We start from the raw sequence: 16,464 nt of genomic DNA, 5'->3' as shown, positions 1-16,464 counted from the left end.
TTGAAAGTGGTTGAAAAATTGTCACCCCTCGAAAAATTTCAACCGGATTTGAAACCGTTTGAATTTAAATTGCAATTCGAGCACACGCCACGAATTTAAAAAAAAAACGAGCGAACATTATCGATTTTTTTTTTCGTTTAATTTCGTATAAAAATAAAGTTAATGCACGCGCCATGTGCTTCAATTTCCCTTTTCTTGTTAAATTGTTGCTATAAAATGTGTTGTGCATCATCGTTAAATTTAATGCAATGTTAATTATCTGGGTTAGTAAAGTTATAATAAAATAATAAGACATTCTCACGTATGAGCGAAATTGTGGTAATGAAAAAAAATAAATAAAAATAAAATGCAAGAGAAAAGTGCACAGTTTAATTTAATTATATAGTTATAGATAGATATCATGCGATGTGATTTACTATTTCTTTTTATGTTTTTGCGATACTCTAGATGACCATCAATGGTCATTAATTTTTTATTTTAGTAGAAAAAAGTGATTAAAATTAAGATATGGAAGTAATTTGAGATAATGAGCTCTTTTTGAGTAAAAAAAAAAATAAATAAAAAAATTTATGGACACATCTTCAGTACTTTTCCATAAAATAAAATTTTATTTATTTTAATAAAATTAGTTTTTAATTTTTTTAATAATTTTCATTTAATTTTAATTTTTAATATAATTTATTTTAAATTTTTTTTAAAAAAAAAAATTAAATTAAAAAATTATTTTAAAAAAATTAAATTTTATAAAAAAATTTATTTTTTATTAATTTTTATTTAATTTTAATTTTTAATAAAATTAATTTAAATTTTTTTTTAATTAAAAATATATTAAATTAAATTAAAAAATTAAATTTTAAAAAAATTAAATTTTTTAAAAAATTTTTTATTTATTATTAATTTAATTTTTTAAATTTTTATTTAATTTTATTTTTTTAAAATAAATTTATTTTTTTTTATTATAAATAAATTAAATTTAATTTTAATAAATTAAAAATTAAAAAAAAATAAATTTTATAAAAAATGTCAGAAAAAAATTAAAATTTAAAATATTAAATTAAAATAAAGGATTAAGAAAGACTTATTGAATTTAAATTTAATTAAATTCTGAAAAGCTCAAAAATTAATTTAGGTTATATATTTTTTTTTAATCTTCTGAATTTTATTTTGTGACTATCTAATATCAAGTATCTAAAATGTTAAATTTTTTAAAGAAAATTTTCCAATTTTTTCAATAAATTATAGGAAAATATCAAAATTTTCCTCAAAATAAAATTTTTTTCTTACCTTTTCAAATTTTAAGTGAAAAAAATTCACTTTGAATTTAATTTGTAAAATTTTTAAAAGAATATTTGCTTGGTTTGAATTAATTGGAAATTAAATCATTTCATCAAAAATCATTTCCGCATCTCCCAAAAGTACATTTCTTACCATTTCTCATGTCACCAACTCCTCAAATGCTCCCGAAATGGCAAACAAAACAAATCAATTCATAATAATTTTTTTTCATCTAAACAAAGTCATGACTTTCCAAGTTTGTCAAAAGTGCTCCTTAGTTCAAGTAATCATCGTTTGTTGTCGCATTTCATTCAAAAATCATTCACAATTACTTCACGTTCATGTTTTTTTAGTCTTTATCATAAGACACGATTTGTTGACGAGACTTGTTTATATTCACAAAATTAATTTAATTCTGTTTTTTTCTCTCTCTCTCTTGAGCATTTTTAAAAATGAAAGAAAGAAAATACGAACTCGTATGACTTCTGTTTACTTTTGATTTTTATTTCATTTTTTGCATACAAACAATGTAATTAAACTTGAAATGTTTTTTCTTTCTTTCTTTCTAGTTTCTTTGCTCACAAAAAAAATAATAAATTGTTCGTGAATTGCGTGAAATAATTTCTATTTTTTTTCGTTCTTTGATGTCGTTTTATTGTTAAATTGCTTGCATTACATTGTCTGTGCATTCTTAACTCTCGCTGGGTTCAATAAACTTTTTTTTCTTTCGCACATGATCAGAATATGGAAATTCTGAGTCATTATCTCGGCATTTCTGTCGCTTTAAGGCGAGCGCAATTTTCTCATTAGCAACATTACAAAATTTGTCGCGCGCAAATTACATGGGTGTGGTATCAGCTCTCTTGTTAGTCATGCTCTCCGTGTGTCATAATTGAACAAATATGCACTTGTTGCTACATATTGAAAGGCTTGTAGGTTCTGTGAAACGTGTTATTAAGGACAAGGTTGACAAACTCATTCTCAGGCATTTTGCATTTCGTGACTTTGCTTTCTTGGAAATGCTCCAATTGTGTCGTTAAAATTTTCCCACAATTCAATACCCGGAAATCTCGAAAACTGTCAATTATTGTCTTTCACAATTGAAAGTTGTCAATTTCGAGTCATTTTTCGACAAAAAGTCCATTAATCGTTTTTTTTGAACCTTTGAACCCAATAAATCAACGCGATGCAAAACAATCATTTCCTAAAAAAGTTTCACCAACTTTACTTCCCATAAGTGTTTCTGCAATTTCTGTGAATTATTAAAACTTCATTAAAAAAAAAATTCGCAGCAAAAAAAAAATAATTAAAAATTTCATTATAAGACACATTTCAATCATTTAACGTCAAATTGCGGCAATAAAAATAAAGCAAAATAATTTTAAAGCCGGGAAATCAGCATCAATTGAAATCAAATTAACTTTGAATTTCACATCGACAAGCAGCGCCGGTAATTTCTCGACACTTAGATTTATGATAAATATCAATTCAAGTCATTTCGAATGCGAAAACTTGAAAAATGCAAATAAAATAATATAATAATTGGCATTGCACAAAAGTGATTGCTGCAGTCAAGTCGATGTGTTGTTTGAAATAACAAGCTGCAAAAAACACTTATTTATGTTATAAATTTATCGGTCGATAAATAATAGAAAAAAAAGAGACTTGGAAGTGATTGTTGTTTTGTTTGAATGGTTAATGAACGAATAACCTTCAACTTTTGAGGCTTTTTGAGGCAAAAGATGCTCTCTAATCAAAAATCCCTCTTGGGAGACAAATCAAGCTTGTTCGTGAACTTTGTTGCGATTTGAAGTCGATTCCAATTTAAAATAGATAATGAGAGTGCAAAATCAGCCTAACGGGTAATATAGTTAATTTGAGATGAAATGCGGTTTTAACAATGTAACGAAGTGTAAAAGTGTTGTAGGTACATAAAATTGAATGATAAATGCAAGTAAAAGGCAAGGTTAAGTGCTGATGGTTTATGAATGGGAAGTTGGAGTAAATTTTGTAACGAAATTGAGACAAATTTGCTCCATTGAGGGTCTGTCTGAACAATATTACCTGATGATATTTTTAAAAAAAATTGCCCTATGAACAATTTGATTTAAATTTTTACGCTAAACGTCACAAAAATTAAGAAAAACCTCACTCTGAAAGAATAAGCGAACGAAGAAACATGTAATTTTATTCTTCTAGGTAAAATTTAAGAAAGAGAATCATTTGTGACTTTGAGAATCATCAATTAAAACATTAATTTTTGTTATCAGGCCATCTTGGATCCAGTGTGACATCCATATCATCCCCCATTTTGTTTTATCCAGAAACTTACTTCTCTTTTTAAGAAAATGATATGAGCGCTTTTTACGATTCACATATTCACAAAGATTGGAAAATTCGTTAAAATCATTTTTTAATATTTTAAAATAAAATAAAATACTGAAAAATGATTTTAACGAATTTCAAAATGGATTTTAGAAGTTTGAGCTTTACTTTCATATTCTTTTGATCAATTCTACTGAAGATTTTCAGTAAAAACTTAAATATTTCGAATATGAGAGTAAAGCTCAAACTTCTAAAATCCATTTTGAAATTCGTTAAGATCGATGTGAATCGTAAAAAGCGCTCACATTATTTTGCCTTAAAAGAAAAGTCAAGTTTCCTTCATTGTTTATTCATTTTTTTCCATTCATAGCTAATCATTTTTTGATCTCTTCTTTGTTTCCTACACCCGCATTTGTAGGTTTCAGCTAAATAGACACCTCTTTACGCTTCACTGTCTTTTGCTAATTGTTTGTTTATTACAAATCTGTCGCTTGATCGCTTCCTCACACAAAAATGACATTGACCACAATCGGTTCATTGTCTTCCAAAAATAGTTTTTCCCAAATATTTCAATGTCTCTTAAAAACGTTGAGACGACGACAGAGAGATAAAGTGCCTTTCTTTTGGTTGAGAAACAAATGCAACTCAGTGTTCTTGTCCGGTAATTGTAATAAAATAGCATAATAGCATGGCTCAATTGTAAACTTTCTCCAATTATACATTAGTATATGTGTAACAACAAAAGTAATAATATTTCTCTTTAAAATCATTTATCACAATTACACGCCCATTTCGGTTGTAAAGTCTCTCGTTTCCATGTTCAATTCAGTAATTAACGAGATTTTTATGTTTTTTTTATCGTTTCAGAAATTCGATCCTTTAAAAAAAAAGTTAACTGATTCGACACAATGAATCGGTTCAAAAGTTGGCTATATTGCACGACAATTTTGTTGTCGTTAACATCGACATTCGCTGAAAGATGGTCCCGACAAGTTCCCGCACACGGCTTTTTGGCGCATCAAGTAAACGATTGGATTCCCGTTCAATCGTCTCAATTCACGGGAGATCGTACTTCAAGATTCGCTCAATTCCCAACTTCATCAAATGCTTTTGGGGTTTCGAGTTTTGCAGCGCCTGCTCAAGCACAATATAATCCCTTTACAACGAGTCAAAAGTTTGGATTTGGAGCTCCGCAAGCTCAGCCTTTGTTACAGCAGCAACAATCGCAGGTTTTGACTCCGCAGCAACTTCAAAGTGTCGAAGGCGGCGTACCAACAGGTCAAGAAGCTCCCGTTGAACTTTTGTACGTTCCTTTGGAAACGTTGCAAAAGCAAGGATTTCAAGGAGGAAATCAAAACAGATATTCAGTTGTTCCTCCAAATGTCAATGCTGCGTTGATTAACAACTTTTATGAATCAGGAACAGTTGAACCTGTGAGCAAAAGTCGTTTTGCACAACCAATTACGACAACAACTTCAAGGCCAGTAACTGAACGACACAATCCCTTCCATTCATCGTCGACTGTGACAAAAGCAACTTTGAAACCATACCAACCTCCATTGGCGATGTTCTTGTTGAGCGAAGGAAATAATCGTGCATCCATCAATGATGTTTTGTCAGTATTGAAGAGTGCAAACACGATTGATGTTTTGGATTCTCCGAGCGATAAACGCCCAACTGTTTTCATTGGTCCTTCTGATATGACTCCTCCCGCAGGATATTCAAAGTTTGAACTTCCATATCTCTCACATTTGGATTCTCAACGTACAGGAAGAAAAATCGAAAACTTACCTTTCTTCGTTGCTCCATTAAGTTATCATACTCCTGAAGGCTTTGGTAAGATTCCATTGCCTGCTCCTCATGTTGGATCAGTTGTTGTCAATACTCCATTGAGCAATAAACACGAAGATGGACAATATTTCGGTCAAAATCAACTTCATCAAGGTTCACAAAGCAGCAAATTCGGCTTCAATTCTCAAGATAAATTCAATACGCCTCAATTTGTGAGTTCAACTGTCGCTCCTTCAGCTGGAAATCGTTTCAACAGCAATCATTTCGGCGCATCATCAACTGCTGGACCATCTTCAACAGGTCGTCCTGTTACATCTCGCCCAAGTACAACCTTCAATGATTTGCGTGAAGAACATTTCAATACGGAGAAACAACGTGTACCTGTGAATCGTCATCCTCAGCAACAATCTTTCAATCAATTCTCAAGTTCTCAACCGACGAAGCAACGACATCAACCAACTTCAAGACCAACACAATATCACGAAGAAGTTACGGAAACTCCATTACCTGAAACGCAATTTGTCAGTTTTGAAGCAAGTACAACGCCAAAACCAACGCATCATCGCAGACCAACTTCAGCTCAAACTGCCCAATCTTCGATTTCATACCAAACTGCTCCGAATCGTCAACCATCATCGCATTCACAATTCTTTGAAGAGAGTTTCGGACAATCGCCATCAACTACTTCAAGACCATCAACGAGCTTCTTCTCAGGATTCGCATCACAAAATCCCTTCAGTGATCAACAATTCGTTCACAAGTTCAAGTTAGTTGACAGTGTCAAACCAAGCATTGGTTCAAAGGATGATTTCTTCAATAGTTTCAATAACAATCCTTTCCCTGGATTCGGAAATGGTTACAGCACTATTAAAGCTTTCAGTCCTCCGCCAGCGCCTGCTCAACAAACATTCAAACAACAACAGCAATCTTTCCCATCAAGTACTGCACGCCCAACGAATAAACGACCAACGCCATCTTCAACAACTTTCCAATTTACGCCATCTTCCGTTCGACCTGTAAACGAAGAAATTGACGTTACAACCGTTGAACCTGTGAGTTCGTTCAGTCCAACATCATCCGTTTTCCAATCAACATTCGACTTTAATGGACAATCTCCGGCAAACATTCATCAACAAAATATTTTGGAAACGACAAAGTTAAGTTATGATCCTTACAAGGTTCCAAGCACGGAGAAATCTGTTCCTGTTCGTAATGGAAACAGCAATTATCGTCAACAAAGTAGCAAAGCTCCTTTGCCATCAACTGATGCTCCGCAAAACTTTGCCTTCCAAAGTAGTCGTCGTCCTCAGCAACAGCAACCAGCATTCAATGATGCTACTTTCGTGAATCGCTTCAATAATCAACAATTCGCTTCAAGACCTTCTTCATCTTCAACTACTGATGATTTCACATCAACTTCATTCGGGCATCCAACTCAAAGTCGCCCAACGAAAACTCATGAACAACCTCAATCGACGTTCTTCAGTTCAGAAGACTTCACTTCAACTCGAACTCGCCCAAGTACAACTGCTCGTCCTCAATCTCAAGCAACTCGTACCCAACAACATCATCGCGGATCTCACAATAGAGGCACTCGCCCTACCAATATCGTTACTGAAGGCAACTATTTCCGTGATGAACAAGAACAATTCAGTCGAAGACCAACTGAGAGACCTTCTTCGCCATCTCCTCGCCCAACGACAACGACTACAGTTCGTCCTCAAGAACTTTCGTATGAAGTTACGGGAGCTCCTGAAGTCAATGTTGAAAACAATAATGTTCATGAAGTTCAAAAAGATCACATTCAATTGATTTCGCATCAAAACTCCGTTTCTGAACCAAATTTATATGAAAATCCTTCAGAAGCGCCTGTTTTGTCAACTGATGCTCCAACGTACAATACTCCCAATGATTTGCCTGCAATTAGTCCCATGTTGCCTGGTTTGATCAATTCTTTGACTGATGACAAATGGATGGAGCAAAAGGAAGAAGTTACAACGACAACTACGACAACAACTCGTCCCTTCATTCGCGGAAGACGACCATTGCCCGGAAGAAATCGTGATGCTGCTTCGTCAACAACTCGTTCTCAATCCTCTTCAAGTGAAGTTCAAACATCAACAAGAACTGGCGGAACACGTGCTCGTCGTCCTTTGACCACAACGCGGTTCAATAAGACATCAACAGCTGCTGAAACTACAGGATCTTCCGCATCTTCTTCATCTTTGCCATCAACAACTGCATCTCGTGCTCAAGCAGTACGCAATAATCGAGTTCGTTACAATCCCACGAATGAAGAACGTCAACGTTTGAGATCTCGTGTTCGTCCTTCGGTATCTTCAAAACCTGTTGCATCGGAAAAAGACGAGTCAATTGATTACCAACGTGATGTTTTGAACCAAAATTATCCTTCGATCAAACCTCGAGTCACACAAGCTCCGGTAACGACAACTTTCGTTCCATCTACGACAACAACGACGGAAATTCCAACTCGTGAAACTGAAGTTGAACAAGAAAATGCTGTTTTAACTGCTCAAGAAGTGTATCAACAGGAAAATGTTCCATCGAATCATGCGACAAACTATCGCGGCGAACAAGAACATGTCGTTGATCCAACTCGCAAATACCCCGGATTGTTCAATGGATTGCAAGAAGAGATGATTTTGCCGGAAGAACATCGCACGACGTTATACGAAGAGCAAGAAATCGCCACGGAACCCGTTTTCGATCAACGTAAATCCATTTTCAAGCAAAAAGCGCGTTTGAATCCCGTTTTTACAACTGCTCGACCCTCAAGTCGTCTCACAACGACGACAGAATCGCCTTCGGTTGAAACAACAACTGTCGCTGGAGGACGTCGTCGTGCTCAATTCCCCCGTCGTCAACGCCCGACAACGACGCAACAACCAACAACGGAAGGAAATGGCGATGAACCAACTGCCAAGCCAATTCGACATCAACCCGCACGCGGAGGACTTCGTCTTCGTGAACGACGCCCCTTGAATGGAGAAACAACAACGACATTAGCTCCGCCAACGGAAGTCTCGTCACGTCGTTCTTTCCAATCACGTGGGCAACAAAATGACGTCGCCGAAGAAGGAAGTGTCACGTCGCGTCGTCAAAACTTCCCGTCGCGCGCAAATGCTGATCGTGAATTGAAACGTCCTGTTGTTAATGATCCGGTAAGTTGAAATTTTGCATCTGAAATTTTGTTTGTTCATGTTTTCTAAAAAAAAAGAAAAAATTAACTTTTTAATCCCTCCCTTGCTTGCTAACACTTTTTGACTTACTTAGACTTTGTCAGCGCGAGGACGTCAAAGATCTCGTTTCCGTTTAGAGCAACAAGAGTCACAATGGTCCATACCGTCGAGAGTTACAGATCAAGATTCCTCCCAAGAGAATGATTTAATTGACGAAAATGAGCCCGAACTTGTCACTGATGTACCGTCGACGGAGAAAGAAGTGCGTGTGAAGTAGAAAATCCTGTCAGAAATCTATTTGCTTTTTTCACTGTAGTTGGTTTTTGTATAGAAAAATAGACAAAACTATAGTACTGCACTCTTTCCAAATTAGACACTCACAAAAAAAAACTTAAATTTTATTCGAGTCAAAATTCGAACAAGACACTTTTTGGCATCTTTTTGGTTGACATATGGGACACGGAAGCTTTTGGCAATGGAAAAAAATTAATTTTGCAAAATTTTTTTAACAAAATTCTTTTTCTTATTTCAGGATAATTCCGTCGTTGGCGAATCTGAACCATCTGAGGAGCGTAAAGTTGTCAAGATTTTCAAAAGAAGGTAAATTTAAAAAATTTTAATTTTTTTTATAAAAAATTCAATTTTAAAAAATTAAAAAAAAAATAAAATTTAAAAAAATAAAATATTAAAAAAAATAATTTAAAAAATTAAATTAAAAATATTAAAAAAAAATTAAAATTAAAAAAAAAGAAAATTTTAAAAAATTAAATTAAATTAAATTTTAAAAAAATTAAATTTATAAAATTAATTTTATTATGAAAGATAAAATAAATTAATTGAAATTAAAAGAAGTAAAATTTAAAAAATAAAATAAAAAAATAAAAAAAAAATAAAAAAAAATAATAAAAAATTGAAATTAAAAAAAAAATAAAATAAAAAAATTCTTTTAAAAAAAAATTAAAATTTAAAAAAAATTAATTAAACTTTTAAAAAATTAAGTTAAATTTTAAAAAAAATTAAATTAAATAAATATTAAAATTAAAAAAAATAAATTAAAATTGAAAAAAAATTTAAATTAAAAAAAAAATTAAAAATAATTAAAATTAAATTTTTTTTATAGACGTCCTGAAACAACCACAGAAGCTGAAGTCTCCGAAGATGCCAAAGAAACAGAAACCGCCGAAGGTGAAAAGAAAACTGACTTATTGAAAAAGGGCAATGCTAAACGTCGCGGATATTGGAAGAAGGTTCGTGTTCGCCCAGTTGACACTTTTGAAACTGCCGAATCGCAACACATTGGCAAACATTACTTGAACACTTTGATTCCGGGACAACAAAATCTCAACAAATTCAATAATTTCGACAAATCGACGCCAGTTGAAAAAACTCCCGTTGCTCAAGAAGAAGTTACAGCAACAACAATCGCTCCCGAAGTCACGGAACAAGAAGTTAAAGAATTGAACAAAGATGATGCCGTTCACAACAACAGCGAAGAAGAAGTTACGACGATCGTTCCTGTCGCTCCCGAAGAAAAAGAAGAAATTATCACGACAATTGCTCCCGAAACTGTTTCCGTTACCGAAGATGACAGCAGCATGTTTGACGAAGTTCTTAAATCCGTGAAAGATTTGTTCCGCATGACTGACGAGGAAGAAGCTGAAGCTCAAGCTGCTCTTGCTGCGACTACAATTCAACCTGAAACGGAAGAAATTGCCGTAACAACAACGATTCCCCAAGAAGAAGTTGTCGCTGAAACTACAATTACGCCAACTGTCGAAGCTGTTGAAACGAGTGAAAAAAGCAAATCGCCATCAGACCCCATGGGATCTCTCGTACTTGCAACGTCGACATCGCAACACGTCTCAGAGGAAACGGAAATCTGCTATCGAGGACGATGCATAAAGACAGACAAGAAATTCGAAAAGAAATAATTGCGTATTAACTTTTTTTATTAAGAAATTAAGGAGAATGGGTTTAACGTTTCAGTTACCTTCGAAGAATCTTTTGTAATATACTTTTCCTCTTCTCGTCTCATGCACAAAAAACTTTTCCTGCACTTTTTCTCTTCTCAAATATATGTTACAATGGTTTAACTTTTAAGAATAAGTGTCATCAGTTAATTAATTTTTATTATAAAACAACGAAATATGCAGCGATTCAAGTCATGAATGTCTTAAAATATGCAAAAAATTACGTTACACGATAAGTTTATGAATATATGAAGAAAAATCCCTAAAAATAACTAAAATATTAGTAATTCCAAATGTAAAGCTTATTTATTTATAAAAAAAAAGTTAAAATAAAAATAAATTAATTAATAAAAAATTTAAAAAAATAAATTAATTTTTTAATAGATTTAAAAAAAAAATTTTTTTTCAGAATTTTCGCTAAAATATAATTTTTAAAGGTAATTTTTCATTAAATTAAGAAAAAAATTTTAAAATGCAAAATTAAAAAAAAAAATAAATTTTAATAAAAAAATAATTAATTTTTTTAATAAAAAAAAATATTTTTAAAATTTTTTTGTATATTATTGCTAACATCTTTAAATGGCTCCTGTACTTCGAAAACGCAAAATTTAGAAAAAGTCCAAAACCAAAGTTGTTTCTAAAGACAAAACCTTCAATTTGAGACGGAGAACGGTAATATAACTCAATTTTTAAAAATCGGTACATGAGCCCTCATAATAAAAGGATTTTGGCTGAAATTTTTTTTGATCAATGTTTTTTGAAAAATCGAAAACGCGAAAAAGTCCAAAACAAAAGTTGTTTCTAAAGACAAAACCTTCAATTTGAGAACCCTACAAAAGTTGAAAAAATTTTGAAAAATCGGTATGTGAGCCCTCATAATAAGAGGATTTTGGCTGAAATTTTTTTTTGATCAATTTTTTTTGCTAACATCTTTAAAAGGCTCCTGTACATCGAAAACGCAAAATTTGGAAAAAGTCCAAAACAAAAGTTGTTTTTAAAGACAAAACCTTCAATTTGAGACGGAGAACGGTAATATAACTCAATTTTTAAAAATCGGTACATGAGCCCTCATAATAAGAGGATTTTGGCTGAAATTTTTTTTGATCAATTTTTTTTGCTAACATCTTTAAAAGGCTCCTGTACATCGAAAACGCAAAATTTGGAAAAAGTCCAAAACAAAAGTTGTTTCTAAAGACAAAACCTTCAATTTGAGACGGAGAACCGTGATCTACAAAAGTTGAAAAAATTTTGAAAAATCGGTATGTGAGCCCTCATAATAAGAGGATTTTGGCTGAAATTTTTTTTGATCAATTTTTTTTGCTAACATCTTTAAAAGGCTCCTGTACATCGAAAACGCAAAATTTGGAAAAAGTCCAAAACAAAAGTTGTTTCTAAAGACAAAACCTTCAATTTGAGACGGAGAACCGTGATCTAGCTTAATTTTGAAAAATCGGTATGTGAGCCCTCATAATAAGAGGATTTTGGCTGAAATTTTTTTTGATCAATTTTTTTTGCTAACATCTTTAAAAGGCTCCTGTACATCGAAAACGCAAAATTTGGAAAAAGTCCAAAACAAAAGTTGTTTCTAAAGACAAAACCTTCAATTTGAGCTGGAGAACCGTGATCTACAAAAGTTGAAAAAATTTTGAAAAATCGGTATGTGAGCCCTCATAATAAGAGGATTTTGGCTGAAATTTTTTTTGATCAATTTTTTTTGCTAACATCTTTAAAAGGCTCCTGTACATCGGAAACGCAAAATTTGGAAAAAGTCCAAAACAAAAGTTGTTTCTAATGTTCAAAACTACATTTTGAGACGGAGAACGGTAATCTAGCTCAATTTTGGAAAATCGGTACATGAGCCCTCATAATAAGAGGATTTTGGCTGAAATTTTTTTTGATCAATTTTTTTTGCTAACATCTTTAAAAGGCTCCTGTACATCGAAAACGCAAAATTTGGAAAAAGTCCAAAACAAAAGTTGTTTCTAAAGACAAAACCTTCAATTTGAGACGGAGAACCGTAATCTACAAAAGTTGAAAAAATTTTGAAAAATCGGTATGTGAGCCCTCATAATAAGAGGATTTTGGCTGAAATTTTTTTTGATCAATTTTTTTTGCTAACATCTTTAAAAGGCTCCTGTACATCGAAAACGCAAAATTTGGAAAAAGTCCAAAACAAAAGTTGTTTTTAAAGACAAAACCTTCAATTTGAGACGGAGAACGGTAATATAACTGAAAAAATTTTTAAAAATCAAAAGTTGTACATGAGCCCTCATAATAAGAGGATTTTGGCTGAAATTTTTTTTGATCAATTTTTTTTGCTAACATCTTTAAAAGGCTCCTGTACATCGAAAACGCAAAATTTGGAAAAAGTCCAAAACAAAAGTTGTTTCTAAAGACAAAACCTTCAATTTTTTTTTGAAATTTTTTTTGATCAAAACATCTTTAAAAGGCTCCTGTACATCGAAAACGCAAAATTTGCCCTCAAAACAAAAGTTGTTTTTAAAGACAAAACCTTCAATTTGAGACGGAGAACCGTAATCTACAAAAGTTGAAAAAATTTTGAAAAATCGGTATGTGAGCCCTCATAATAAGAGGATTTTGGCTGAAATTTTTTTTGATCAATTTTTTTTGCTAACATCTTTAAAAGGCTCCTGTACATCGAAAACGCAAAATTTTTAAAGACAAAACCTTCAATTTCGGAGAAATCTACAAAAGTTTTTTGAAAAATCGGTATGTGAGCCCTCATAATAAGAGGACTTTGGCTGAAATTTTTTTTGATCAATTTTTTTTGCTAACATCTTTAAATGGCTCCTGTAAATCGAAAACGCAAAATTTGGAAAAAGTCTAAACAAAAGTTGTAAAGACAAAACCTTCATTTCGGAGAAAAACGCAAAATTTGGAAAAAGTCCAAAACAAAAGTTGTTTTTAAAGACAAAACCTTCAATTTGAGACGGAGAACGGTAATATAACTCAATTTTTAAAAATCTTTACATGAGCCCTCATAATAAGAGGATTTTGGCTGAAATTTTTTTTGATCAATTTTTTTTGCTAACATCTTTAAAAGGCTCCTGTACATCGAAAACGCAAAATTTGGAAAAAGTCCAAAACAAAAGTTGTTTCTAAAGACAAAACCTTCAATTTGAGCTGGAGAACCGTGATCTACAAAAGTTGAAAAAATTTTGAAAAATCGGTATGTGAGCCCTCAAATAAAAGGGTTTTGGCTGAAATTTTTTTTCATCAATTTTTTTTTGCTAACATCTTTAAATGGCTCCTGTACTTCGAAAACGCAAAATTTAGAAAAAGTACAAAACAAAAGTTGTTTTTAAAGACAAAACCTTCAATTTGAGACGGAGAACGGTAATATAACTCAATTTTTAAAAATCTCTACATGAGCCCTCATAATAAGAGGATTTTGGCTGAAATTTTTTTTGATCAATTTTTTTTGCTAACATCTTTAAAAGGCTCCTGTACATCGAAAACGCAAAATTTGGAAAAAGTCCAAAACAAAAGTTGTTTCTAAAGACAAAACCTTCAATTTGAGACGGAGAACCGTAATCTACAAAAGTTGAAAAAAATTTGAAAAATCGGTATGTGAGCCCTCATAATAAGAGGATTTTGGCTGAAATTTTTTTTGATCAATTTTTTTTGCTAACATCTTTAAAAGGCTCCTGTACATCGAAAACGCAAAATTTGGAAAAAGTCCAAAACAAAAGTTGTTTTTAAAGACAAAACCTTTAATTTGAGACGGAGAACGGTAATATAACTCAATTTTAAAAATCTCTACATGAGCCCTCATAATAAGAGGATTTTGGCTGAAATTTTTTTTCATCAATTTTTTTTGCTAACATCTTTAAAAGGCTCCTGTACATCGAAAACGCAAAATTTGGAAAAAGTCCAAAACAAAAGTTGTTTCTAAAGACAAAACCTTCAATTTGAGACGGAGAACCGTAATCTACAAAAGTTGAAAAAATTTTGAAAATCGGTATGTGAGCCCTCATAATAAGAGGATTTTGGCTGAAATTTTTTTTGATCAATTTTTTTTGCTAACATCTTTAAAAGGCTCCTGTACACCGAAAACGCAAAATTTAGAAAAAGTCCAAAACAAAAGTTGTTTCTAACATGAAAACCTTCATTTTGAGACGGAGAACCGTGATCTACAAAAGTTGAAAAAATTTTGAAAAATCGGTATGTGAGCCCTCAAATAAAAGGGTTTTGGCTGAAATTTTTTTTCATCAATTTTTTTTTGCTAACATCTTTAAATGGCTCCTGTACATCGGAAACGCAAAATTTAGAAAAAGTCCAAAACAAAAGTTGTTTCTAATGCCAAAACCTTCAATTTGAAATTATTTATTTTTTTTATTATTTTTACTATTTTTTCAATTGTAATTGATTAATAACTCGCACATTTTCTGAGAAAAAATTACAATTTCCAATGCCTAATTTTTCACAAATCATTTAATTAAATCATTTCTTCGAAAAAACTTTTTTCATCAAAATTAACTTCAAGTCACCCGCAATAATTTTTCAAACATTCTCGCATTTGCGCACTTCGCCAACCTTTTACGCTAAACTCACTTTCATTCATTTTTTGTGTTAACATGTGTCACGTGACTCGCACAAATAATAACAAATCGTTTGTTATTTCACATGTAAAAAATATAAACACTGGCAGCATGTTTCACGGGAGAAATAACGGGCCGTTACTCGGTTGAAATGAGAAATTGAGCATAATTTGGCAGAAAATGAGAAAAATTTCCATTCTGACGTTGTTAGCGCATGTCACATTATGCTCGACGTAAATATGAATCCATGGTATCTCCGTCAGTGATGTACTTTTAAAGATTTTTTCTCTAAAATAGAAAAAAAATTATTAAATTTATGAAATTTCTCATGACAAAACTCAATTTTTACGATTTAAAACAACTTTTTAATACAAATCACGTTTTTTCAAGGCTCTTAATGCAAAAAATCAATTACGTTCCCGCAAAAGTTCACGTCACGTCACTGCACAACAGTGTTATTTATCATACATTTTCAATTGCATTCCGTACTTAGTGTTAGTCAAAACCGCACCCGCGTCAGATGTGTTTCCGCCGATAGTCGCGCGAAAATAAAAATAACCAAAATATGCAAAAATATTTTGTCTGCTAAAATGTGAATTACATCCAACTACGATTTTTTTCTTAGAAAAAAAAATACAATAAAAAAATAATAATAATTGAATTTTTGGCGACTACAACAATTGAAACTCGTGTCAATTAAAAATGAAGAAAATTCCTAAAAATAAATAGAAGAAAAAAAATATTTGTTAAAGAAGGAAGAAAAATAAAATAAATAGTTCACGAGGCCTTAGGCCATATAAAAAAGTTACGAAAGCATACAATAAAAAAAAGTGTGTTGTTAAATAATTCATTTTCATGGCCTCTCATTCGCTGTTTTGGTGCGTTGTACATGCACGAAAAGTCAAAAGCGATTACGAGTGTAAAATATGTTCTAATTAAAATCACATAATTTATGGGTTAAAGTGCGTGCAAATTGCGATAAAAATTGTTTGCAATAAAAATTAATATAAAAAAAATCAAAACGTAAACAAAAAATTAAAAAAAGATGTACAAAAATTGTAAAAATATCTCATAGGTAAGTAATTTTTCAAGATTTTTCTTCTTTATATTAAACGAAGAAAGGTTAAATCGTGCCAAGAAAGTCAAAGAAAGACAAAATCAATCAAAATTTTTGTGTCTAGTTTCACAAAAAGTTTTCCCCAACCCTTAAATCCTAACGAAGGTTACGGAAATTTTCATAAATGGTTATTTATGGATTCCAACACAATTTATATGTTTGCCAAAGTTATACAGGAAAAAAAGTAACGAAAAATCAATGAACCATTTACATAAATAATTAAA

General features: G+C 31.8%; 1 protein-coding gene across 1 annotated transcript; it reads left to right on the top strand.

The window, feature by feature from the left end:
* The first annotated feature begins 4,508 nt into the window (after positions 1–4,508).
* LOC134829155 (mucin-12) lies at positions 4,509–10,522 on the top strand. The gene is made up of 4 exons (XM_063842151.1): positions 4,509–8,573; positions 8,686–8,853; positions 9,124–9,191; positions 9,712–10,522. Exons 1-4 carry the CDS (start codon positions 4,509–4,511, stop codon positions 10,520–10,522), a joined length of 5,112 nt encoding a protein of 1,703 aa, XP_063698221.1.
* Positions 10,523–16,464: the final 5,942 nt, after the last annotated feature.

The sequence above is a fragment of the Culicoides brevitarsis genome, chromosome 2 (genome assembly GCF_036172545.1).
Source record: "Culicoides brevitarsis isolate CSIRO-B50_1 chromosome 2, AGI_CSIRO_Cbre_v1, whole genome shotgun sequence".
In the NCBI taxonomy this organism is placed as follows: domain Eukaryota; kingdom Metazoa; phylum Arthropoda; class Insecta; order Diptera; family Ceratopogonidae; genus Culicoides; species Culicoides brevitarsis.
The sequence above is the reverse complement of the archived record's forward strand: the minus strand, read 5'-3'. Positions and strand labels throughout refer to the sequence as shown.